At 45.4% G+C, this 22,601-nt stretch overlaps 1 protein-coding gene across 1 annotated transcript in view; it reads right to left on the minus strand.

The window, feature by feature from the left end:
- Positions 1-22,601, minus strand: part of LOC147885140 (methionine aminopeptidase 1D, chloroplastic/mitochondrial-like) — a 104,431-nt gene that overhangs the window by 40,182 nt on the left and 41,648 nt on the right. The window contains exon 7 of the mRNA XM_087397624.1: positions 12,145-12,224. Within this exon, the coding sequence (XP_087253750.1) occupies positions 12,145-12,224 (80 nt within the window). The remainder of the gene's footprint in view (positions 1-12,144; positions 12,225-22,601) is intronic.

The following is a 22,601-nucleotide window of genomic DNA, read 5'->3' on the forward strand; positions in this document are numbered from 1 at the left end:
CTTTTCCTCCCTTTTGAAACGGTCGTTTGCCATAATTTTTATTTTCAGATTTCATGTCCTTATCCTGGTGTTTGGCAGCCCGTTTGTTGTCTTCTTTCTTGCTGTCCATAAAGCCCAAATTCTTCTCCTGCATCCATGCATATGCTGTCCTTGCATTCTCAATTAATTGAGTCATAGAACCCACCTTGGTTTTGATGCAATAATCACGTAGCTCACTAGGCAATCCACAACAGTACCTCTCTATTTGCTCTTTCAAAGAAACATGCCTGTAAGAGCTCAATGGCAGCAAAACATCCCAAAACCTCTGGGTATAATCATCAAGATTCTTGCAAAGTTTGTATGACAAGTCATGCCAGTGTGAAAGTACTTCAACTTCAAAAGTTGAAGTAAGCCAAGTAGAAGAGAACACTTGCTTAAATTCCAGCCGAGTAGTAGGTGCATCTCCATGAAGCATAAGGTTGGTGTACCACTTAAGTGCATTGCCTTTCAAAAATGTGGCAACCTTCCTCATCTTGGATGCTTCTATAAACAAACCCCCAAGAAATGCAGCATCAAACTGTTGAAGGAATGTGAGGGCTTTGTACATGTCCTGTACTCCATTATATGTATCAAACTTGACATGAGAACCACCATCCTTAAATTCTTTATATGCATTTGATATTGGCTGTCCCAAAGATGGCTGTATCTTTGCAGCATTCCCTTCACTAGGGAGAGCCACGCTTGGCTGAACATTAGGCATGGGAGCATATACTGTGGCTTGCATGCCTGGCTGCATTCCCACATTGTCATACATGGCTTGTTTTCTATGCCCAATTGGCGGTGAAATCAACATAGCATCAAAGATAGGTTGCTGCCTCAAATATGGCTGAGGTGGTTGAGCCACATTTATGGACTGCACATTATTATTTTGAGGAGTAGAAATACCCAAACCAAGGCCTTGTGCTGGCTGCTCATACTGTTGCACTGGATGTACTTTTTGTACCTCTTTCTCAAGTGCTCTTTTGGGCGATTCCTCTCCCTTGGAAGTCACTTTCTGAGTCATTTTTTATGGCTGTCCCTCATGGGAAACTGATGCATGAGTGTGCGGTCCGCCATGAGAAGCTGATGCATGTGTGTACTCACTCTTTCCGTGCTTGTGCTTTCTTGATTTCTTCTTCTTCTTGGCATTTGTTTGCACAATCTGAGCCAAATTTTGAGCCAGCTGAGTCAAAGCAGTCACTGCACTTGCAAGCTGTGCATTCAACATAGTAGCATCATCTGACTCACTGCTAGAACTAGTATCACCGTTGAGCTCAGTTGTAGCTTCATGTGTGGCCTGCTCAAAAGGCATTTGTTGTGCTCCCTGCAGCTGTACACTAGCTGGATCATTAAGGCTTTCCTGCCTTCTCCTTTGAGGAGTTGTGGAGCTCTCTTGCTCATGGGTACTCACCATGTTTATGGTTGTAATATTCAGCTGTCAAAAAGTGCAGCAAAGATATCCTTCCACCAAACTACCGAGGCCCACCTCTTGAGAAAGAGTGTGTGGTATCCCAGCAATGGAACCAATGAAACCGGCCTCTAATCACTCAGAGGGCAGTGGAACTAAACCTTTAATCACTTCAGCACTTATTTACAGCTCACAAAGCATATATCACAACCATTAACTATTGCATGATCACCATTTGGCATTTACCCATTTGTTCACAAACAAACCCACTGAAAAAGGGATGGAGGCTAGAATGCCCCTGCTCAACAAACATAGACAAGTGCACCCGATTGGCCCCAAACACCGTGGCACCCCTTTCGGTATTTCTTTATATTTCACAGTGAAATGATTACAAGTTGCATCTGGGAGACCTTCCCTGCAACTGAGCACGCAGCCCCAATTCACTAAGCCTTCGCAAGGCTTTCAAGCATAGAACACCATCCCATAAGTGCACTTAACCCATAGGCTCAACCCAAAGGCATTCTCTTTTCCGAGTGCAATTCCATTGGCTGTCCAGATGCAATCACACTGAACCCCAGCTGCACTCTCTTTGAGTGGTTTCCAGATGGCATTCACAAAGCTTTTCAAAGCTCCAAAATAAAATCAGCAAAGTACCCAACCAAAGAATGACTCATGTAGCACTGCCTGGGCACCTGTGAGCCAAGAAAGAGGCGGCACACGAGGCCAACCAATAGCTTATGGCAAAAAGAAATTGCAGTAGCAAAATCACAACTCACCAAGCCCTGAAGACTCGAACCAAGTCCTCAATCGCCAAGAGGACATAGTAGCCAATGCCCAATTGCATTCTCAACCAAAGAGGAGTGCAAAGGCATGAAGAAAGAGCATTTACAAGAGCCGACCAGCAAGAATTCCACTGAAAAATGCGAAAAGAAGCACTTCTGTCGCGAGGAAGTGGGAGTTCTTGGGCTCAAAAGAAGCGTGCTTCATAGAGGAATGCATTGAGAAGGTTTTGGAGAAGTTTCATCGCCGGAAAGTCCTCCAAAACTGAGAAAAACCAATCAACCAGCGCGTCGGACCACTCGAAATTCAACAGAAAGCTGTAGCTTTGCAAGAGGAGAGGCCCAGGAGGCGGTAGAAGAAAAAAAGGTCCACAAAAAGCCACTTTTGCAAATTCGACCAGCAAAAGAAGTGCTCAGCTCTGCCCATTCTACCAAACGCACGGAGGGAAAAGCATATCACTACGAAGGGGAGGCAAAGGGGAAGCCATCGGGCCAAACGGAAGTCGAGGAATCCAAACGGGTGAGGAGTTATGAAGAAAAACGGAATTCAGCTGAAGGAGGCTGAAAAACCAGTCCAAAATCTCAACAAAGGGAGAAGATGAGAGAGAAAACCACACATGTGAAGTTTAGAAGGCCCAGGAAGGTCCAGGAATGGCAAAGGAGCATGTAGAAGGCACTAGAGCCACCTGGAACTCTAGGGGGGCCACTGAAGGTACATGGCCCTCTAGGAGGCCCATTAAAAATGCCACATCATCATTTCCCAACAACCACTCTTTTAATTCCTTGGGATGCCTTTGGGCCTAGGGATTAATTACGCTTATGTGCTAGGCACCATGCCGCGTTTAATTACACATTATTAAGCCCACGCTTGGACTTTTAAAACCAAAGTTGTCACGGTCTTGTAGTACATTAAAGTACTTAGAATTTCACGCCCCCGTGACACCTACCCACCAGAGTAGGTGTTGTGTGATGGGACATTTCTTGCGTAGATCGCGCTCTAGATTCACGAGGATTTACCCTGGAATCTTGTCCCTCCGCTTCCATTCTTTTAAAAGGGAAAATAGTTTTTTTTTTTTCAATCCACTTCAAAATCCCTTTTGCTGTACAGGAATAATAGACTGCACACTGAAAACTGAAATTTTATATAGAAGGAAAAAATGATGCTCCAGGAAGCTCCACGTAATGCATATGTCCCGATTTCCTTTGATGAAGAGTTATATCAGCTCCATTTCAACATCGCCGACTCGCTCTGGGACCTCAAGAGTGCTAACAAACCCAGAATTCTGCTCCCTCGTCAGCATTCTATACTTTGAAGTTTCCGGATTGTCCAGTGAAATCAATCACAACATGCTATCTACTGATCACGTTCCACTGCGTGAGCTTCTGGCTCACACGGTCGCTATTCAATTAGACGTGAAACGTGTCAAGCAACATCTGTTGGAGCACATCGATTACTCCACTCGATTGCAAACTGGCTTGAGCTGATCACAGCTGACAGAGCGTCCAATACGTAGCCACGTCTCTAACGACACCACATCCTAGATGCGCAACCACCTTGAACTACTCGATGGCTCATCGACCGAACCGATTCCGCTCTTAGCCTGGCTACGTGAGCCATACGTCCTTGCAATATCCCGAATTCCGTTGCGTAATACCACTACAAACATGCGGCTATGTAGCTACGGTAGGTGATGCACGCCCTACACTCCTCGCCATACCTCGTCGAGCTAGTCAACCACGCTCTTCTATCACCCGCCTACGGGAACCTTGCCTTGCGACAGCTGTACCCGCTCCTGTAGCGAATCCATCTACGGCTCAGCCGCTCCATCAACGGAAGCAGCTCTCTGCGCTCACATCCCTACGCGATCCCTTCATCCAACCTGAGGCTCTGATACCAAATGATACGTATACCTTTTTAAACGCTCTGGTTTTCATTGATTCACTGGCTAATTCACAATCACAGGCGCTGGCATCATATTTTTCCTCCCAGCCTCTCTTGTAGACTGCAAGCATCCAAAAGATACGTGATTTTCTTCATTCATCCTTATCCACAAGCCCTTAGTTCCCTAGATGGTTCCCTCTGCCACATGTCATTATTCTAGACCTTTAGCTTGGTACACCATTTACCCCTCTCTTGGGGCACAATTTAAACATTTGTCCCTTGGCATTTTTACACGTTTAGGTGCACCTAGGCCTGAGCACTCAAAACCACCTAGTCGATGCCAATACACCCTCACCTAGGACCTTGGCAGTTACTTCCCTTGACCATTTTATTTACGCACATAAAATATTACAAAAGTCGGTCATCTAAGAGAAAATGCCCACCGATCTTTCCGAGGTCATACTATCTTGGCTAGAGCATAACAATAGCATTGTGCTATCTATAGCGGGCTTCCTTCTATATAGAGGGAGGGCCAGTGCTATTGTGTAAATCAGTTGAGCGCTCCTCAATTGATGGATGGGGCTTGGACCCAAGCTGGGACTCTAGCCATCTACATGGCGGATCATAGGTGGTGTATCGAAGGTCCTCTGGACGGGCTCAGGTGGTATGGGACGCCTGGGTTAGATACGGCCTATGGATGAGTCGAGCTGTAGCCCACGTGCTCGAGGGTGGTGGGGAGGATCGAGGCACCTGCACTATGATTCTGGTTGGATTGAGGACGAGATTCTAGGTCAGTGATAGGATCAGATCCTGCGGGGTCGTGTCTTCTGGTATCAAAGCCGTCCTATCACGATTGAATTCAACGCGAGGTATGCAGAAAAGATGTCTTCTAGGTACGCTTTCTGAGATTGCTTTTGCAAATCTGAATTTCCGCTCATGTATGGGCTGAATCATTGGCTGATGATGTGCGCTCATGATTGGGAGAGTTGTGGAAGAAATAGAAGTCCATAGGCTGTGTGCTCTCTCTCGGTTGCTACGTGTTTGGAAATCGTGATTCCCTGAGAAGGGTAGGTGATGAGAAGACTTGATGCTTTCAGTAAGAGATATGAGGATGGATCGTTTCTGACCTATAACTACCCACGCTTGGGTTGTTGATGTGATTGGCTGTGTGGGGACGCGTGAGAGTAGGCTGGTTAGGGAAAGAATTCGCTGTAGGTTCTCAAGGATGAGATTCCTACCCTAGAGACCTAGATTTGCTGCAGTTGAGAAGTAGGAGGAAAGAGAGGGCGTTCATAAGCCTAGAAAGCGGCTTGTCTAGGAGATTCGGGCATCAGAGACAGGGGCGATATGATTGGGGGCAGGCACTTGGCTTTGGGAAGGAGCGTATGGCCTGATTTTAGCGCGTTTTGGCTATTTTTGGCTGGCTGGAGAAAAGCGGGACCAGATCTATTAAAAGCGAGACTGTTTTTTGGTTTAAAAAATGTAGGTTGCTTTTTTGTTTTTCTCTAGTAAGGAAAGCACTTGCTCTAAATCAAGCACCCACCCTAAATTCGCCTAGCTTTTGCTGGCCCTTCCTGCTATTTACATACCCAGGATTTCTCTCTCTTTCTCACTTCAGCACTTCAGCGCATGAAGGCGAATTTCCCACCCTCTTTCCGTCTGAGATCAACCTATCAGATTCCGCCATCTTTCTTGCTGTCGTCTACTCGCCTTCTTCCTTGATCAATTCCACACAGCCCCAGATTCTCTTTTTGTTAGTGTGAAGAGCACGCGTTTGGACGCAGCTGTTTTTCTTCTAGTCCCTCTCCCGTGCGAGATATTTTCCAGCCATGGAAGGACATCAAAGTAATGAGACACCTACATTGGATTACTGTTTTATTGAGATGGAGGATGAGGCTACATCGGAGATTAATCGTAGATCTCATGACCTGCTACGAGAGATGGATTCCTTGATGAATGAACTCTGGGCAGCTCTTCACTACTATAAAACCCCTCAGTACCAGAAATATATTGAAGAAGGCTCATGCTGTTCTAAATGTAGACAGCTTGCTTTAGAGTCTTTATACCGCTTCCGTGATATTGAGAAGCGATGAAGAGATTGACATCCTCAGTTTTGACCGACACCCAATTATTTTTTGGCTCAACTGGATCTTTTGAACCAGGTTTGGTTCAAGAAGCTCCCCAATTTTGTATGAATTATAAACTGTCTTGTTATTAAATTGAGCAGGTTTTGGTTAACTTGGGTTTGATTTGTAACTAGTGGCATCTATAATTTGATGGTTTTTTTTCAAATTATACTTTTCTTGCCTATATCTTGAAGTTTTTTAGATATATGGTACATTGATGGTGCCCGAGTATTTGTTACATATTAGACCGGATTTAACAAAGGCAATTGGATTTTCCTTTCTCGAATCTTGATGCGTAGATTCCTATTTGGTTTCTATTTGAAGTTTTGATCTCGATGTGATTGCGAGTTATGACATTTCTTCAAGTTACCATTGGACATATGAAGGTTCTTATTGATTAGACCATGATGTGTCTTGTTGGATTCCTTCTTTGAATCATGTCCAAAGGCGGGGTCATTCTGATTCTCACTCTTTTAGCCCGAGGTCATGGATAGTCCGGATTCAAGAGTTGTTAGGGATGCTACCAACCGGTTTTCTTCTTTGACCTATTGGTTGGGGTATTGTAGCACCAGGGGGTGATATAATCACATTAAGAAAAGGATTGAGAACGGATTTGCCACCCTGACTCAATCTGGGATCATCTGAGTTGAAGAGGGATTGGCTACCTGATTTACTCATATTGTCCACTGAGTTTTTTATTTGCTATATACTTTGGTGGTATGGGACACTAAGGTATGTTACATTTAAGATTCTCTGATGTGGTGGTATAATCCAGCGTGAAATAATACCCAAGGACCTCTAGGGTGAAGTACAAGTAGGCTAAATTGAATTGGGGGCAACCTGATTAGATTTTTTACGAGGGCTGACTAAGATTCTTTACCCTGAGAGAAGCCATGTATTTTTTGGGTTCAACCCTGGAGCTCCATAGTCTAGAGTCAATCTTAGGGAGGGTTACCGCATCTCTTCTAATGATGGTCTGTCAGTGCCTTGTTTGGAACTTGATGTTCCTAGATAAGAGATCCTAAGAACTGGATGATCCTGTGATCGGAGCGGTTTATTGTGCATGAGTTTATACAGGATATTCGATAGTGGATCTTATTTTAAGAGATTTCGAATTGTATGTTTCCGTAGTCTTTGGATCACATAGGATGTTATTGCTATGATGGTTGACTATATACATGTCTAGAACAGTACCATTGACTGGATATAGCCAACTGAATTTTACTGATTATCCTCATGTAGGGGCATTTCGAGGATAGATCAGGGGAACCATATCTTTGGTTAGGATTTTGCCCATTGATACTTCCATGAAGATTCTTCCATCATGAGTTATGAACGGATACCTAATTGTTCTACGATGGAAAGTCTGTCATGTATTTCAACCCAAGAATTTAAATTACAAGGGTATTCCGTTGAGGGATTTTCTGAATACTAAGTAATTCAAGACATTAGGGTTGACAGAAATTGCAACCCAAAAATTGATCTTGAGGGGTTCAATTGATGGGGTTGCTCAAACAATGATTCCTGGATCTCAACCTAAGATTTTGGGTTCAAGGATACTCAATAGATAAGGTTGATAGAATCATTTACCTTCAGGTACAGATTTTACCATGCTTGTGTACGGATATGTCAACGGAATTAACTCTGTGGATTTAGGCGTTACTTGATTTCTCGAGGAGATTACTCGACGATATGTAACCTTGTTTAGATTGAGAGATTTACTTTCCTTGGGTTAGTTATCAAAGATTGTGGCTTTGGCCTTAGATTTTCTTTGATTTGAATCTCATGGAAAGTATAGCACACTCAAACTGATAGTCAAAGTATAGTTATTCGCATGGACTCATCTTCACATAGAGTTTTCGGGCTTTCTAGTGAACTCAGGAGTGCGTTCTTAGAGGAAGGGGAGCATGTCATGTGCATGGTGTACCTAGGGTTGGATATCAGGTGAACATGGGTTACGGGATAGCATAGGGCTGGATGGCTATTTTTAGCCGAGATTGCTATATATAGAGATTGATTCATATATAGTGCTTGCTTTATATGGAGGGAGCTATTCATAGCATTGTGCTATCTATAGCGGGCTTTCTTCTATATAGAGGGAGGGCCAGTGCTATTGTGTAAATCAGTTGAGCGCTCCTCAATTGATGGATGGGGCTTGGACCAAGCCGAGACTCTGACCATCTACATGGCGGATCATAGGTGGTGTATCGAAGGTCCTTTGGACGTGCTCAGGTGGTATGGGAAACCTCGGTTAGATACGGGCCTATGGATGAGTCAAGCTGTAGCCCACGTGCTCGGGGGTGGTCGGGAGGATCGAGGCACCTGCGCTATGATTCTAGTTGGATTGAGGACGAGATTCTAGGTCAGTGATAGGGTCAGATCCTGCAGGGTCGTGTCACCACTGAAGGCTTTCTCCCATGCCATGCCTCATAGGGAGTGATTGTCTTCAAAGCCTTTGTAGGAGCCCGATTTAAAATATAGTTTGCACACATAAGGCCTTCCAACCAAAACCTGTGAGGCAACTTCTTACTTGTGAGCATGCATCTATCCATTTCCATGGCAATGCGATTCTTCCGTTCAGCTTTGCCATTCTATTGAGGTATAACCCTCACTAAAGCTGATGCATAATGCCTTTTCCTTTCAGAAATGTCTCAAATTCATGAGACATGTATTCCCCCCCTCGATCTGTGCGAAGTGTTTGCACCTTGAGTCCTGTCTCATTTTCAACCATAGCTACAAAGTGTTTGAAATGCATAAACACTTCTGATTTTGCCTTGAGACCATAGACCCAAGTGTAATTGGTAAAGTCATCTATGAATGTAACAAAATAGAGATAACCCCCAAAAGCAGGTGTCCTCATGGGACCGCAGACATCACTGTGAATAAGCTGCAATTTTCTTGTAGCTTTCACTGCACCATCCTTCTTGAAGGGAAGCCTATGCATTTTGCCAAGAATGCAACCTTCACATGCATGAGGAGGAGGCGACTCCAAAGGAGGTAATGCATCGACCATATCATGCCTTTGAAGTGTCATTAAGCTGCCATAGCTCATGTGCCCATACCTGGCATGCCATAACTCCGCATTGTGCATCGCAGCAATGGGAGTGCTAACTGATAATGCAAGATGGGATCTTTTTTCATATAAATCAAGCTGAAAAAGACCCCGATACAAAGTGCCAGACAACCTCAAAGCATATTCATTTTCTTTGTCTCTGACTGCACACTTGTCATCATAAAAAACAACCTGAAATCCTCCTCTATTGAGTGAGGACACTGAAAGCAAATTCTTCTTTATACCTGGCTTTTTCCTACCTATCAAGAGCTTGATAGTTTTGTCGTACCAATTTCTTAGCTCTCCGATGTACCGTGCATGTTCTGAAATATGTGCCATCAGTGGATGTGAGAATAACGTCTCCCACTCCACACACTGAATTGAGAAGAATTATTTGCACAAGTTACCTTCTTCTTGGTGGGTGAAGAATGCAAAGTTACAAAGGAAGTGATGTGCTTTGAAGCACCACTATCAAAATACCAAGTATGTAGTGTCTCATCAACACTAAAAGAGCATTCATCCTTTGAAGGATCGTAACTGCAAGTCAAAAAATAATATGGGTCATCATCATTAGTGGCTGTAGTATCTGAACTACCCACTAAAAAATCTGAAGTGCAAGTCAAAAAGGCAGAGTGCTCTTCCACCAAGTTGGCTGCAACATCTCCTCCATCATGGCAATGTGGACCTGATGCATCTGATACAGCCATACCGGAATCCCTTTTCTTTTCTTTGGCTATGCGCTTCTTGCACTCTCCAATATAATGACCTGGCTTCTTGCAATAATGACAGATGCCCTTCTTTTTCTGCTTGTTTGTATCACCCTGTGCCTTATAAGAAGGCTGTCCAGAATCAGCTTTATGCTGATGTGTGGGCTGATTGGTATGTGGCTTATGCTGCCCTTTACCCTTGGGCTTGAACTTGGAGAGCATAGCATGCTCGCCAGCCCGGGTTGCCATATTTCTACGTGTTTGTTCCTCCTGCAACAGAAGTCCTACCAACTCGTGAAAGGAGAGAGGATTGCTTCCCCCCCCCAATGACAAATTCAGCGAGGTGTGGAAACCGAGATAGGACTCAAGAAGAGAGTTCAAAGTGGTGGAGATCATCTCTGAATCCGGAATGACTTCATCAATGTTAAGCAATTGTTCCCTGAGATCCTGAAGCTTTGTGAGGTGAGAATTCATGGAATCTCTCTCCTCCATATGTGTATGGGAAAGTTCTCGCTTCAAAAAGGAAACCCTGGCATCGTTCCTTGCTACAAACATACTCTCAAGTATTACCTAAGCTGCCATAGATGTCTTGCATGACCGAATATGAGGTATAATGAACCTCTTGACAGAAAGAGAAATTATTGAAAGAGCTTGTGCATCTCTAGAGTCCCATCTTTTCTGCTCTACTGTGGGAGCGGCTGCTCCAATTACCTGTGCTATATTTGTACCTCTACCCTTGCCTCCAGCTGTAGGAGTGACAGGTATAGGCATTGTATCTGGTCTTTCTTCATCTCCATTGACATAATCCCAAAGATTTCTGCCAACCAAGATATTGCGAACCATGAAACCAATGCACTTCCTGCATTCAAAAATAGCATGCCCAAGTTTCCTGCAATAGTTACATCTCTTCTTCTTTTTGTTATGTGCCACTATCACACTGGTCAGCCGTGTCTCTCCTTTGCTGAACATGCGGGAAGATCCCCGAGCCTAATCTGTGCATCTACCCGTTGGCGAGTGTGTCACGTATCTCAATGATTTGACCAGTAGATGAAGTTCGTGCCCGGCTACGCCATCTCCATAAGGCTTGCTGGTCAATGCTTCTTGGTTAGAGTGCACCCTAATCTCATCTATGTGTCCTGTTCAGCAGATCTCTGTGCCAGGCGGCCTCATGAATGAAGGTCACCAAGCATCTTTGATCTGAGTAAGACAAGAAACTAGTGAGGGGTCTGAACCCATCCCCGAAGAGACCATGGTAAAGACCTTAAATATTGTAGTACACAGGGCATGTAAAAGCAAAGTGCACCTTCGACTCAATCTCTTGTGAATCACATAGAATGTACATATAACCCTCTCTAGGTATGTCCTTAGCCCACCCACTCTCAATGTGTAGTCGATGCGAAGAGCCACAAAACTATCCGATTGATATCCTTAAAGAATACCGGGTGGATGAAGCCCTCCTCTGATATCTATAATCAATGGTCCATGTAGAAGCTGAGCTTCACAGAAATCTTGTTGGGTCCACCCAAGTCTTCAATGTGTGTAGCTATAAGGGATCCTCTCGGATAGCTTGGTTAACATCCGAGTAGGTGAGCAAAATAGAAGTGGCCTCAATGCTATATTGAAAGAGAGGTCATCTGTACATATGGATCCCCAAACTCTCAAACCATCTACGTGTAAGTGCATACCAACATCTCTAATAGCCCTCAACTGCTACAATCATAGATGAAGATAGGGCCAATTATGGTAACCTATATTCGCCTGAGGTATAAGAGCCATCATACTCCTTGACTTGGTTGTGTTTGATTGCTTAGGTGTGGTTTGGTTTAGGTGGGTGAAAGATGCATTACAATACCACAAAAGTACCCATACTCATGTCAGTTTTATGGTTTGAAAATTCAAATTGACTCTTTCTTTCTTCTCCCCTTTCTTAGCTCTCCCTCACCTATTTATTCTTTACTACTCACTCTTTCACACACTCTTTGAGCTTTGATTCACCCCTTCTTGTCCCACATTCCTTCCCGTTCCTCTTCCACTCCTAGCAGCACACCTAGTTACACGTTTCCTTACCATGTCTATAAAATTAACTCTTACCTTTTCTATGAAATTTCCACATGTCTTGCTCTTACAACAATGCACTTATTTGACACATCAAAACAATTTTTAAATGCTTACTTTATTGTCTTTCCGATCTTTTTGAACTCCACCCCTGGACCACAAATTGCAATGGCTTTTTCCAAACATTTGCGTGTCACCTAAAACAAGAATCAACCAAAGCCCATACGTCATGACATTAATTCGTCTTTAAAATAATAGAAAGGCCCATGATGCTAAAAATGGAGCAAGCACTATCTAATACTCTTGTGGCCAAAATGATGTTCTTAATAAAGGATGAGTGCCATCTTAGAAAACTCAAAAGAAAAACATTTCTCATGAAATTTGCAATAGAAAGTACACTTTGTAATGGGAACCATACCCAAATTTTAGATTCATTGTTAGATTGCAAGTCAAGACCAAAAAGAAAATTATAAAGTCACAGCGTGACGAGAGGCTCTTCCACCCAATAATAAAGGCTTCGTTCTGTCAAATGTCTTGTATAAAGAGTATCAGAGAAAATTTTATGGCAAGAGATGAGGTGATAAAAGACAAGTAGTTGGCCTTGTGACACTCCTAGCATATGATCAATTCCAATATGCCTCTATCAGAGTTATCGAAAACGTTTGGTTGCATTTCGTAGGCTTCCAATAGATATTAGAAACGTTATGTAATTGTGACAGGAGTTTCGCCTAGAAACGGACTCTAGTTATACATTAAAAATACATAACATGTAATGTATATATGATATTGTATACATAATTATTAATATACAGAGTCTAATTATATGGACTCTCTCTCTCTCTCTCTCTCTCTCTCTCTCTCTCTCTCTCTCGTTACAAAGTATACAGCTCAAGCGGAGTAAAAGGGACCTCAAATTGGTGCTTATGTCATGTATGCTGATGACATTCTCCTAGCAGCAGAAACACAAGAAGATGCTGAAAAACTGATGCATGTGCTGAATATCTTCTACCAAAATAGTGAGCTGCAAGTAACACACACACAAAACAAAGATTATGTTGGTGAAAACTCTCAAGAGAACACCGCCTCGTTTCACTTATGGTGAAACAAACCTCGAAGCTGTGGAATCCTTAAAGTATCTTGGCATAGACATCCATTCTGACCATCAATGGCATAGATGTGTGGACAAAAGGATTCAAAAGTGGCTCGAAAATGTTGGAATCATATGGTGGGAGAGAGAAGAAGAGAAAGAAAGAAAAGAAAGATGTATTAACATCTGCAAGGGGCCTCGCAGGCTATGAGACAAAGTGCAAAACCAAAAAGTTCATTACAAGCCACTGAGGGCTGAAGCAAAGGGTTCACTAAGACCCTTGCTGAAAGCTAAAGTGCTAAACTAGTGAATCAAAATACCAGAGTAGCAAAATAACTGAAGAGTATCAAGTGCTCAGAGCTAGCAGTCCTAGAACATGCTCAGGCTCCATATATCCAAGTGGCTCTCAGATGACGTGAGGAGCTCTCATATCTATGTCTGTCGAGCTATCTCTTGACGTGGTGGAGGGCATGGTCTCCTCAATCTCTGGATCCGGTGGGCTACGTCAAGGGTGATGCCTCGTCTCTCGCGGCCACCTCTGAGGAGGGCTGAGATAGACAGAACCTCGATCATTTGTGCTCTGGTCCCTCTCCTTGTCGCACGTGGAGTGTGTGTCCCTCGTCTGGCAGCATCGTGTGGAGAGAGAGAGAGAGACACAGAGAGAGAGAGAGAGAAAGGTGTATTAACGTCTTCAAGAGACCTCACAGGTCTATGAGACAAGATACAAGATATATGTAACCCATACAAGCCATTGTCAGCTGAAGCAAAAGCAAAGGGCTCACTAAGGCCCTCGGTAAGTACTAATTGCTAAAAAATGCAAAAAGCTAGTACAAAATATATAGTAGGAAACAAAGGAGCAATCTGCTACATGTGGAGGCTCTATATAACCCGGCTCCCTGATGGTCCTCTGATATGATGCAAAGAGCTCACGTACCTGTGTCTGTCGGGCTATCTCCCGCGATGGCAAGGGCGTGCTCTCCTGGATCTCTGTATCCAATGGGCTACATCGAGAGTTATGACTCATCTCTGGCGGTCTCCTCTGAGGAGGGCTGAGATAGGTCGAACCTCAATCCTGTGTACTCTGGTCGTCCCACGTGTCATGTGTGGTCCCTGTGTCCCTCGTCCAGCCACATCGTGGTGCCGGGCCTCATTGTTGATCCATAGTGCTCTCGTCTCCTCAAGCTCCTTCTCCTCGATCTCATCTCGGATGCGTAAAAATCAATGACGCGTGTCTGTGCTCGGTCTAGCTCAGTGTCCTGAGGCATAGATTCTAGCTGATCTCTGGCTTGCCAGACAAGGGAATATGTGTGTCTCCCCATCTCAATCAGGTAGAGCCTAATGCAAACTTGGTCGGGGAAATGTATCAATCGAGTGAGTGGTCCGAAGCCAAGCCCCTCCTGAAAGTGACAGTAGTATCGCCCTCAAATCTCATAGTAGGTCGAACATCTCCACTGAGGTAGGGCCCAAACTCTGTGGAGACACGTCACGGTCTAGAAGAGGGTGTCCACCTGGAAAGGTGTCATGGCGAACTCTGCCAACATGATCTGATGGGGGAATGAAGGCATACTCCGAATCATCCTAGGTCCCATGATCACCTGTAGCCTCTCCAATCCCTTCCAGTCAGTAGCTTAAAGGTCACTCCCCCAAAATGGTGCTCCATACATGGCAGTCGGTCTCACGAGAGTGTCAAAAAGCCAGCCCTTCATCGGTGGATCATGGAAATGCGCCTAGAAGCACTGTCTCTCTAATCTTAAATCGGGTCAAGGCTCCCTTCCCTCGTGTGAGTTGAGCTCTGGCGGCATGGGTCATCGTGAAGCCTGGCCCCGTGAATACTGCCCCTAGGTACGTGTAGGACTGCACTATCTCCACTGGCTCCCCACAGTAAGTGAAACTATGTTGACATCGATGTTGATGAAGCACTGCTTGGGATGTGTTGAAGATCATAACCTTGGTTTTCCCAAGGTTGACTGTCAGGTCCCTCTCTCTGCAGAACATCTCCAAGGCCTCCAAGTGTTTCTGCAAACCCTCTGCTAGAGGACGAAATGAGGACTATGTCATCTACATAAAGTAGTATCTGTACCATCAGATCAGCCCAATAGGGAGCCCTCTCCTCCTAGGCGATCAACAAAGGATGTGATCTCAATCAATGTATAGTCCGAAGAGAGTCGATGAGAGAGGGCAGCCCTGCTTCACCCTTATGGTGCTCTCAACCCAATCTCATAGCGTCCCAGGAGTGCAGACTGGCCCTCTGACGGACTCGTATAGACTTATCACTCCCGAGATCATGACCTCTGGGAGATGCACCTCCTGTAGTCGCCTGATCAAGCGAGAGCAAGGGACGGTATCAAAAGCCTTCCGAAAGTCCACGAAGCAAGGGTAGACCTTCTGGTGTCTCGACTTCGCCTCCTCGATGATGGCTCTTAGGGTAAAAATATGGTCCACTGTGGAATGCTGTCTCCGAAAGCCTACTTGCCTGTCCATGGTCCTCTGTATAGCTGCTGATCACCCTCTCCAATATCGATCCATAAATCTTAGCCAGAGTGTGGCCACTCGAGAGTGCGGTAGTTTCCAGTATCCATGGGGTCCCTTGCCTAATGTATCGGTACAATGGTGGTAGTGCTCCAAGTTGGTGGGAATCCGTGACATACTGCATGGTTGAACAGTTGCGCTAGAACCGAGGCCAAGACCTCTTGTCCATGTACAAAGTGCTCTGTACGTAACCCCTCATGGTCTGGTGCTCTCCGGTTGTGCAGACGAAGGAGGGCATTCCTCACGTTCTGCGGAGTGAACAAGTGACAAGTAGTGGGTCTGGGCATAGAGGACATATCTGCTGGCATCTGACTCGGGATATCATATAAGGAGCATGCACATCTATGCCAAATCTCTGGGTCCGTGATGGGAATGGGCCGTTTTCCCTCTGATAGGAGTCCCCAGCCGATAGTCGGGTCTCCCCCTCGAAAGGATCCAACCACCTCATCAATCCTGCGAGTGAGAACGCCCGCTTCTTACGTCGTGTCATCCGATCTGAGAGGCGATGCGCCTCAAATGAGGTCAAGTGTCCCAAGGCCTGCTTGCGTGTGAGGTGAGCTCTCATCTCCTTACACTCGTCATCATACCAGGGGTTATGAGGCATCTTCCCAGCCGGGGCATGTGTGGGTTGAGCTGTAGGGAAAGATATGATGCAACCACGTGTACCACTGAAACCAAAGTGATTGAAACCTGAGCAACATCTACCTCCGCTCCGTGTAGGGTCGGAAGCTCTCGAGCTAAGTGACTGACGTAGACTGAATCGAGAGACCGGTCGAAGTGAACATGGGTCCAAGTGGCCACATGGAGGACTCTATCTGTGACTGGCCTAGTAGTGGAAATACAAAATGTCAGATAAGAGTGATCAGCACCAAGTGGGGGAGGGGATACTACAAAGTCGTGAGTCTGATATGCGAAGGAAAGGGAGCCCATCAAGTGTTCCACAGTGCTTGCCTCCCCTCCATATGGAAAACAATTGAGTCCACCCGATGATGGCCATCTCTGAAGGCCGTTGTATATGATCAAATCATATATTGCTCCCATCACGAGTAGGTGCCGCCCATATCCTGTCACGTGTGGAGCATCTGATGTCCCCCCTGCGCATGCATTGAAGTCACCAAGGAGGAGGGTGTCACCCTATCTAGAGAACTCTGTGATATCATCATGTACTCTCATACGGGCTGTTCCCTTATGTGGCAACCTCACATGCATAGGATGATGAGAGAGAGAGAGAGAGAGATGCGAGGCAAAATGAATTCATATTCATAAGTGGTGTATGAACCGATTACAGCCGCCTCCTTTTGAAGGTTGAGGGCAACCTTCTCTTATGTCTACTAACCAATCTCATATCAGCTAGTGACATATCACAAACCAATCACACCCAAGCAAATGACACCTCATCTCCTAAAATCAATCAAGGTCAAGTGACTCTTGACCCTACCTTCACACTAACACACTTAACCTTAGAACCTTAGTCACATACAGCCTTAGTCAGCAGGCAACTGATTCGTAACCAACTTCATCCAGGTGTTACTGGGGGTCCCATGGACATTCTGATGATTCAGGAACACAAATTGGATGTCAGGGATTGTGCCAAGTCGGGTAAGCTTCTTTCAGGCCATACTTTTTGGTCACCTGCCTTGGGCACCAGGGGAGGTACTTGCATTTATGTTTCTTCTTCTATACTCCCTTTGGTGATTAGACACGGGATCATAGTCCCTTCTAGAGCTCAGTGGATTTTACTTTTGATTGGTGGGCATAAGGTTGGTCTTTTAAACCTGTATGCACCCAATTCTAGAGGGGATCGTGTTCTTTTGTGGAAGGAACTGCTCTCTTGGTCACATATTGCAAATGCTTGGATTATAGGGGGCGATTTCAACATGGTTGAAATGCCCTCAGACAAAAGGGATGGTAGAGAAGGTGGCATTCACTCCCTAGAAAGAAAGAAAGTTTATTAAAGTCTTCAGGAGACCGTGAAGGTCTATGAGACTAAAGATAACTGATACAATGAGCATAACGGTGGCGGTCTCAAAACGGGCCAGCCAACCGTTTCAACAAAAAAGAGGTTATGAAGGACCGTGTGTCTAGTCCTGATACAAAAAATATGTGTCTACCTCCAGATGATACAAAAAAGAAGGGGGGGGCACCAAAAATGGGGCAGAGGGGGGAGATACAGTATACATGTGCAGGTGGTGATCGTCAGAGACCAATCATAGAGGGGCCGTCAAATGGGAGGTCGGAAAAAACCCTGCGATAGATGATTGGCCTCTAACATCACGCGGCCTAGTCGAGCTCGGTCGTCGGGGGCGACGGGTGGCCCTGTGGATGAGGGCAACGGTAACCCCGGTATGCCTTCCTTTTTCAGTACAGTGGTAGGGATGCTTGACATGATGATGCTTTTCACACCCAGCCACATTCTCTCATGTTTTCTTGGTCGAACAGGGGATTGTAGATGCCTATATATGCACAGATTGATAGATTTTATGTGGATGATTGGGCAATTGACAGAGGTGATATTGTTAGCATTGCAGCTGGGGTGTCCACTTCGGATCATTTTCCAGTAGTTTTAATGGTCTCAGATCCCCATGGGAGGCACCGCTCTACCAGTGTTAGGATTCCATATCCTTTTTATGCAGAGGAGGGCCTTACAAAGGCAATGTCGAGGACCTGGGTATCTCATTTGCAGGATGGGAAGCTTTCTCCTTCAGACTTAGCTGCAGCCCTCTCTCATATTAGCGACTTTTATCTTTCAGTTGCTCGTATCAGGAGGGGTGAGATCCTCAGGCCTGAGATAGGTATTCGCCAGCAATTGGCTGCCCTCCAGAGGGAGGAGCAGAAGAGGCCTGCAGATGCTTGGATTCAGAAGCGCCTTGCTGCAGCAAGGGCTCAGCAACAGTCACTCTTAGATCAAAGAGCAAAGTATGCCTTTCATGACAGAGAGTCATTTTGGACTCAGACAGGAGGTAGGGTCAACAAGCATTGCTTCTCTAGGGAGAGCGTCTCATAGCTTGTTGACTCAAACGGAGTTCTTCAGACACATCCAGATGCCGTCTTGCAGGTTGCCACCGATTTCTATGCCTCCCTTCTTACAGCAGATCCTGACACTCAGGCCACAGACGATGTTAGAGTGGTTATTTGGCGGCACTTACCAGGATTGGTGACAGGGGATATGACTGTTTCACTTGATGCACCCTTCACCAACGTAGAGTTCAGGATTGCTCTCTCTACCCTTCACAAGAGCAAGTGTCCTGGTTCAGATGGACTTACCCCCTTATTTTTTATTACTTTTTGGGATTACATTACCTCAGCCCTGTAGGGTATATGGGACTCGGGTGAGATGCCAGACTCACTTACGGAGGGTCTTATTTATTTGATTCCGAAAGGGGGTTGCAGGAATTTAATGTCTCAGTGGAGACCGATTACCTTGCTAGGTACCTTGTATAAAATCCTAGCTAGCCTTCGTTTGCAACCCTTTCTAACAGATCTTATTCATGATACGCAAACACGTTTTGTGCATGGCCGGAGCATCTTTGATAACATCTTCTCATTTTGGGAGGCTTCGGATTAGGCCATGCATAATGGCCACAGGCTGGCCATTCTATTCTTGGACTTTGAGAAAGCTTATGACAGGGTAGACTCCGGCTTTCTGGGGAGCAAACTTACTTGTTTTGGCTTCTCAGACACATGGATCAGAGGGGTGTCAACCCTCTACAGATCAGCCCACAGCCAGGTTGTTATGGACAAGTTTGAGATTACCAAATCAGTCCGTCAGGGATGTCCCTTAGCCCCCTTTTTATTCCTTTTTGTGGCTAAGGCTATAAGCTATTACATTAGAGCTCAAGCTGGGATTGTAGGGCTCAGGCTTCCTCTAAGGCAGGAGGATGAGCTCTTAGACAGTGAGTTGGCAGATGATACGACTATTTTTTTGGATGCCACTCCACAGACACTGAATTCATTTAGGACGGCATTGGATTTTGTTTTGCATTGTGATAGGTGCACACATAAATTGAAACAAATCCAATGGTATTTGGATCAGCAATGAGGACACTCCAGTCTAGGGGATTGACATAGGGTTCACTTGGATTCAAAGGGGAGTCCTGTCAAGTATCTGGGATGCCAGGTTGGGGTAGACATCTCTCCGGCACAGCAGTTCACTCCCGTGTTGGAGAGTATCACGAGGAAACTCATCTTTTGGAGTTCAGCCAAACTTGACCTTGCATCCAAAGTTGTGGTTGTGAACCAGGTCTTATTGACCACGGCCTGGTTTGTATGCTCATGTTGGTGCAGATCTAGAGGTTGTATCGCTCAGCTCATGAGACCTATCAGGAACTTCCTATGGAGTGGTTTAGATGGCACCTCAAATGTTGTAGCCACAGTGGCTTGGGAGACCCTCATTCCCCCCACAAGAGAAGGAGGTCTCAATATTATTGACCCGAACCTGCAATGTATGGCCTTACTCTGCAAGTTTGTAGTACATGGATTGATGCCTGGACAGGAGCCTTGGAAGGATTTTTTCTCACGTAGCATTCAGTCTTGTGCCCCTTCTCATGGGGGAGATTGGTTGGACAGCAACTGATGGATCTTTATCTCAGCCCATCTCAAATCTCCCCCTTCCCCTCTCATGGCTGCTATTCTAAAATCTTGGGGCTTCAGAAACACACTTTGCAGAGTTCCACCTAACTCTCGTGAAGAAATTCACAGGCAGCCAGTCATGTGGAATGACTCGATTTTGGATGATCATGGCAGGCCACTTGGAGTGCCACATTATATGCATTGGTCTAGATTAGAGAGGGGACCTGCCTCTACTATAGGCGCTTGGCATGCCTTTATGAGACTTCTAGAGGATCATAGACTTTTAGCAGTTGGCCACCTCAGAGGGAGTGCACTCAGGATACAGCAAATACAGGTAGCCATTCCGCCAGAGTGGATTGACACAGATGACATGCCGCTTGCAGAGTCCACTTGGTGGGGAGCATTTTCAGGGACGGGCATTCCGTTTCAAATCATTACATTGCAGGATGCACATGAGGATACCCTTGTCTTTGATGTTTAGTCGGGAGGCAGACTTATCAGATCTTCTGATTATATTCTTTTGGAGGTTGCATTTCAGCCTGTCAGGATTGCAGGATTCATGGAGTGGGGCAGGCACAGTGGTATCTTAATCCTGATCCTATTCTCCTTGCGCTAGGGTCTTGGAGACTCTAGCTGTATGGTGGTTCCCCTATTAGGTTCTTGTAGTGGGACCCAGAGGAGTAGAAATGGATTTATGAGGGGCACCGAGAGAAGAGCTTCCCCTTCTTTCGCTACACAGTTAGAAATGCCCGGAGGTTTCAGCTTAGTAGTAGAGATTGGAGGCCCTCCAGAGCGCCACATTGGGATAGTTTTCAGATTTCTGCAGTTGTGCGGAAGAACTTTTGGCGTAGGCTCTGGAAATCCCTCAGGAATAGAAAGATCACTCTTTTCTTTTGGCTTTCTACTCATGAAGGGATTGCAGTGAACCTGTGGAGATCCAGGTTCGGGGCTGACCCTACTTGTCCTCATTGTCACATGATAGTTGAGTCAGTACAGCATTGCCTTTGGGAGTGCAAACAGGCAAGAACGATCTGGAAAGGTGTTGCTAGGATTTTCAGCATCTTTCATACAGCACCTTTCTTTATGACCTGGGGTTCAGTGGCTTGGTTATCTCTTACTGGCCCATAGGTGTTTTTCGAGGGACATTATCCAGATCCAGCTTTCATTGTACGACGACACTTAGTGGAGTCTTGTTCCCTCCAAGATGTTCCCCTCACTCCTTTCAGAGCTGCTCATGCCTCAGTAGACACGTCTTAGGAGATTTTGGCTAGCATTGCAACTTGCATATTTGGAGAGCCAGGTGTACAGAGGCGATGGAGGGTATCCAGGTTTACCCTTCCCAGACTATGGCCACTATTTGGAACAACATAGTACACACTCTGATGGCCATTTGGGCGAGCAACCAGGGATCCTCCCGAGCAACCAGGGATAGAGTTTGGAGAGGATCTCCTTTCTTCTCTCAGTTTCCTTCAGGGTTGAGATGGCATTTTCAGCCTCCGCCTTGGTTCTTTATTAGCTCCCTTTGAACTGTTTTTTTCTCATGCATTGCATGATGTACTCCCGCATTTGAGCTTGCTCTCGCGGTTTTCATTCATAATTAAGTAATTTTCTTGAAAAAAAAAATCGTGTCTCCTTGCTATGTACAAATGGCCGATGACAAGAGCAGTAGAAACTTCGTGAACAGAAAGGAACTAAAGCAACATGTAGACAGCGAAATATAGCCTTCCAAACAGCAGGTCGGTGCAGACAGAATATGGCAGCGTTTTGACGGAATGGGTTGTCATATCTACAGTTGGAAGAATCGTCCACACACGTCTGCAAGGATATCAATAGCCAGCATGCCCGCTCTTCGATTGCTTGATCTTTTGCGAGCTGTCTTTGTCATGCTATACACCCGAATTTACAAGTGCATGAAACTTCAAAAGTTTTTGACGGTACTGCTTCTTGATGACGGCCTCACATGCAAATATGCAGATCTGATTTCTGACGCAAATCGTCTTGAATCGCCAGAGCCTTATGTCGTTGCAAATATTTGGACCTCTCACATGTCTTCTAAGATCATGGCTCTGATAACAATTGTTGGAATCAGATGGTGGGGGGGAGAGAGAGAGAGAGAGAGAGAGAGAGAGAGAGAGAAAAGAAAGAAAGATATATTAACATCCACGGGAGGCCTGACGGGCCTATGGGACAAAGTACACAAAAAAACGAACTCATACAAGCCTCAGTGGGCTGAAGCGAGAGAGAGAGAGAGAGAGAGAGAGAGAGAGAGAGAGATGCGAGGCAAAATGAATTCATATTCATGCATGGTTTATGAACCGATAACACCTGCCTCCTTTTGTAGGTTGAGGGCAACCTTCTCTTATGTCTACTAACCAATCACATATCGGCT

This window comes from Dipteris shenzhenensis, chromosome 26 (assembly GCF_047967505.1).
Source record: "Dipteris shenzhenensis isolate YYH24624 ecotype China chromosome 26, Dip_SZ_1.0, whole genome shotgun sequence".
NCBI classification, from domain to species: Eukaryota; Viridiplantae; Streptophyta; class Polypodiopsida; order Gleicheniales; family Dipteridaceae; genus Dipteris; species Dipteris shenzhenensis.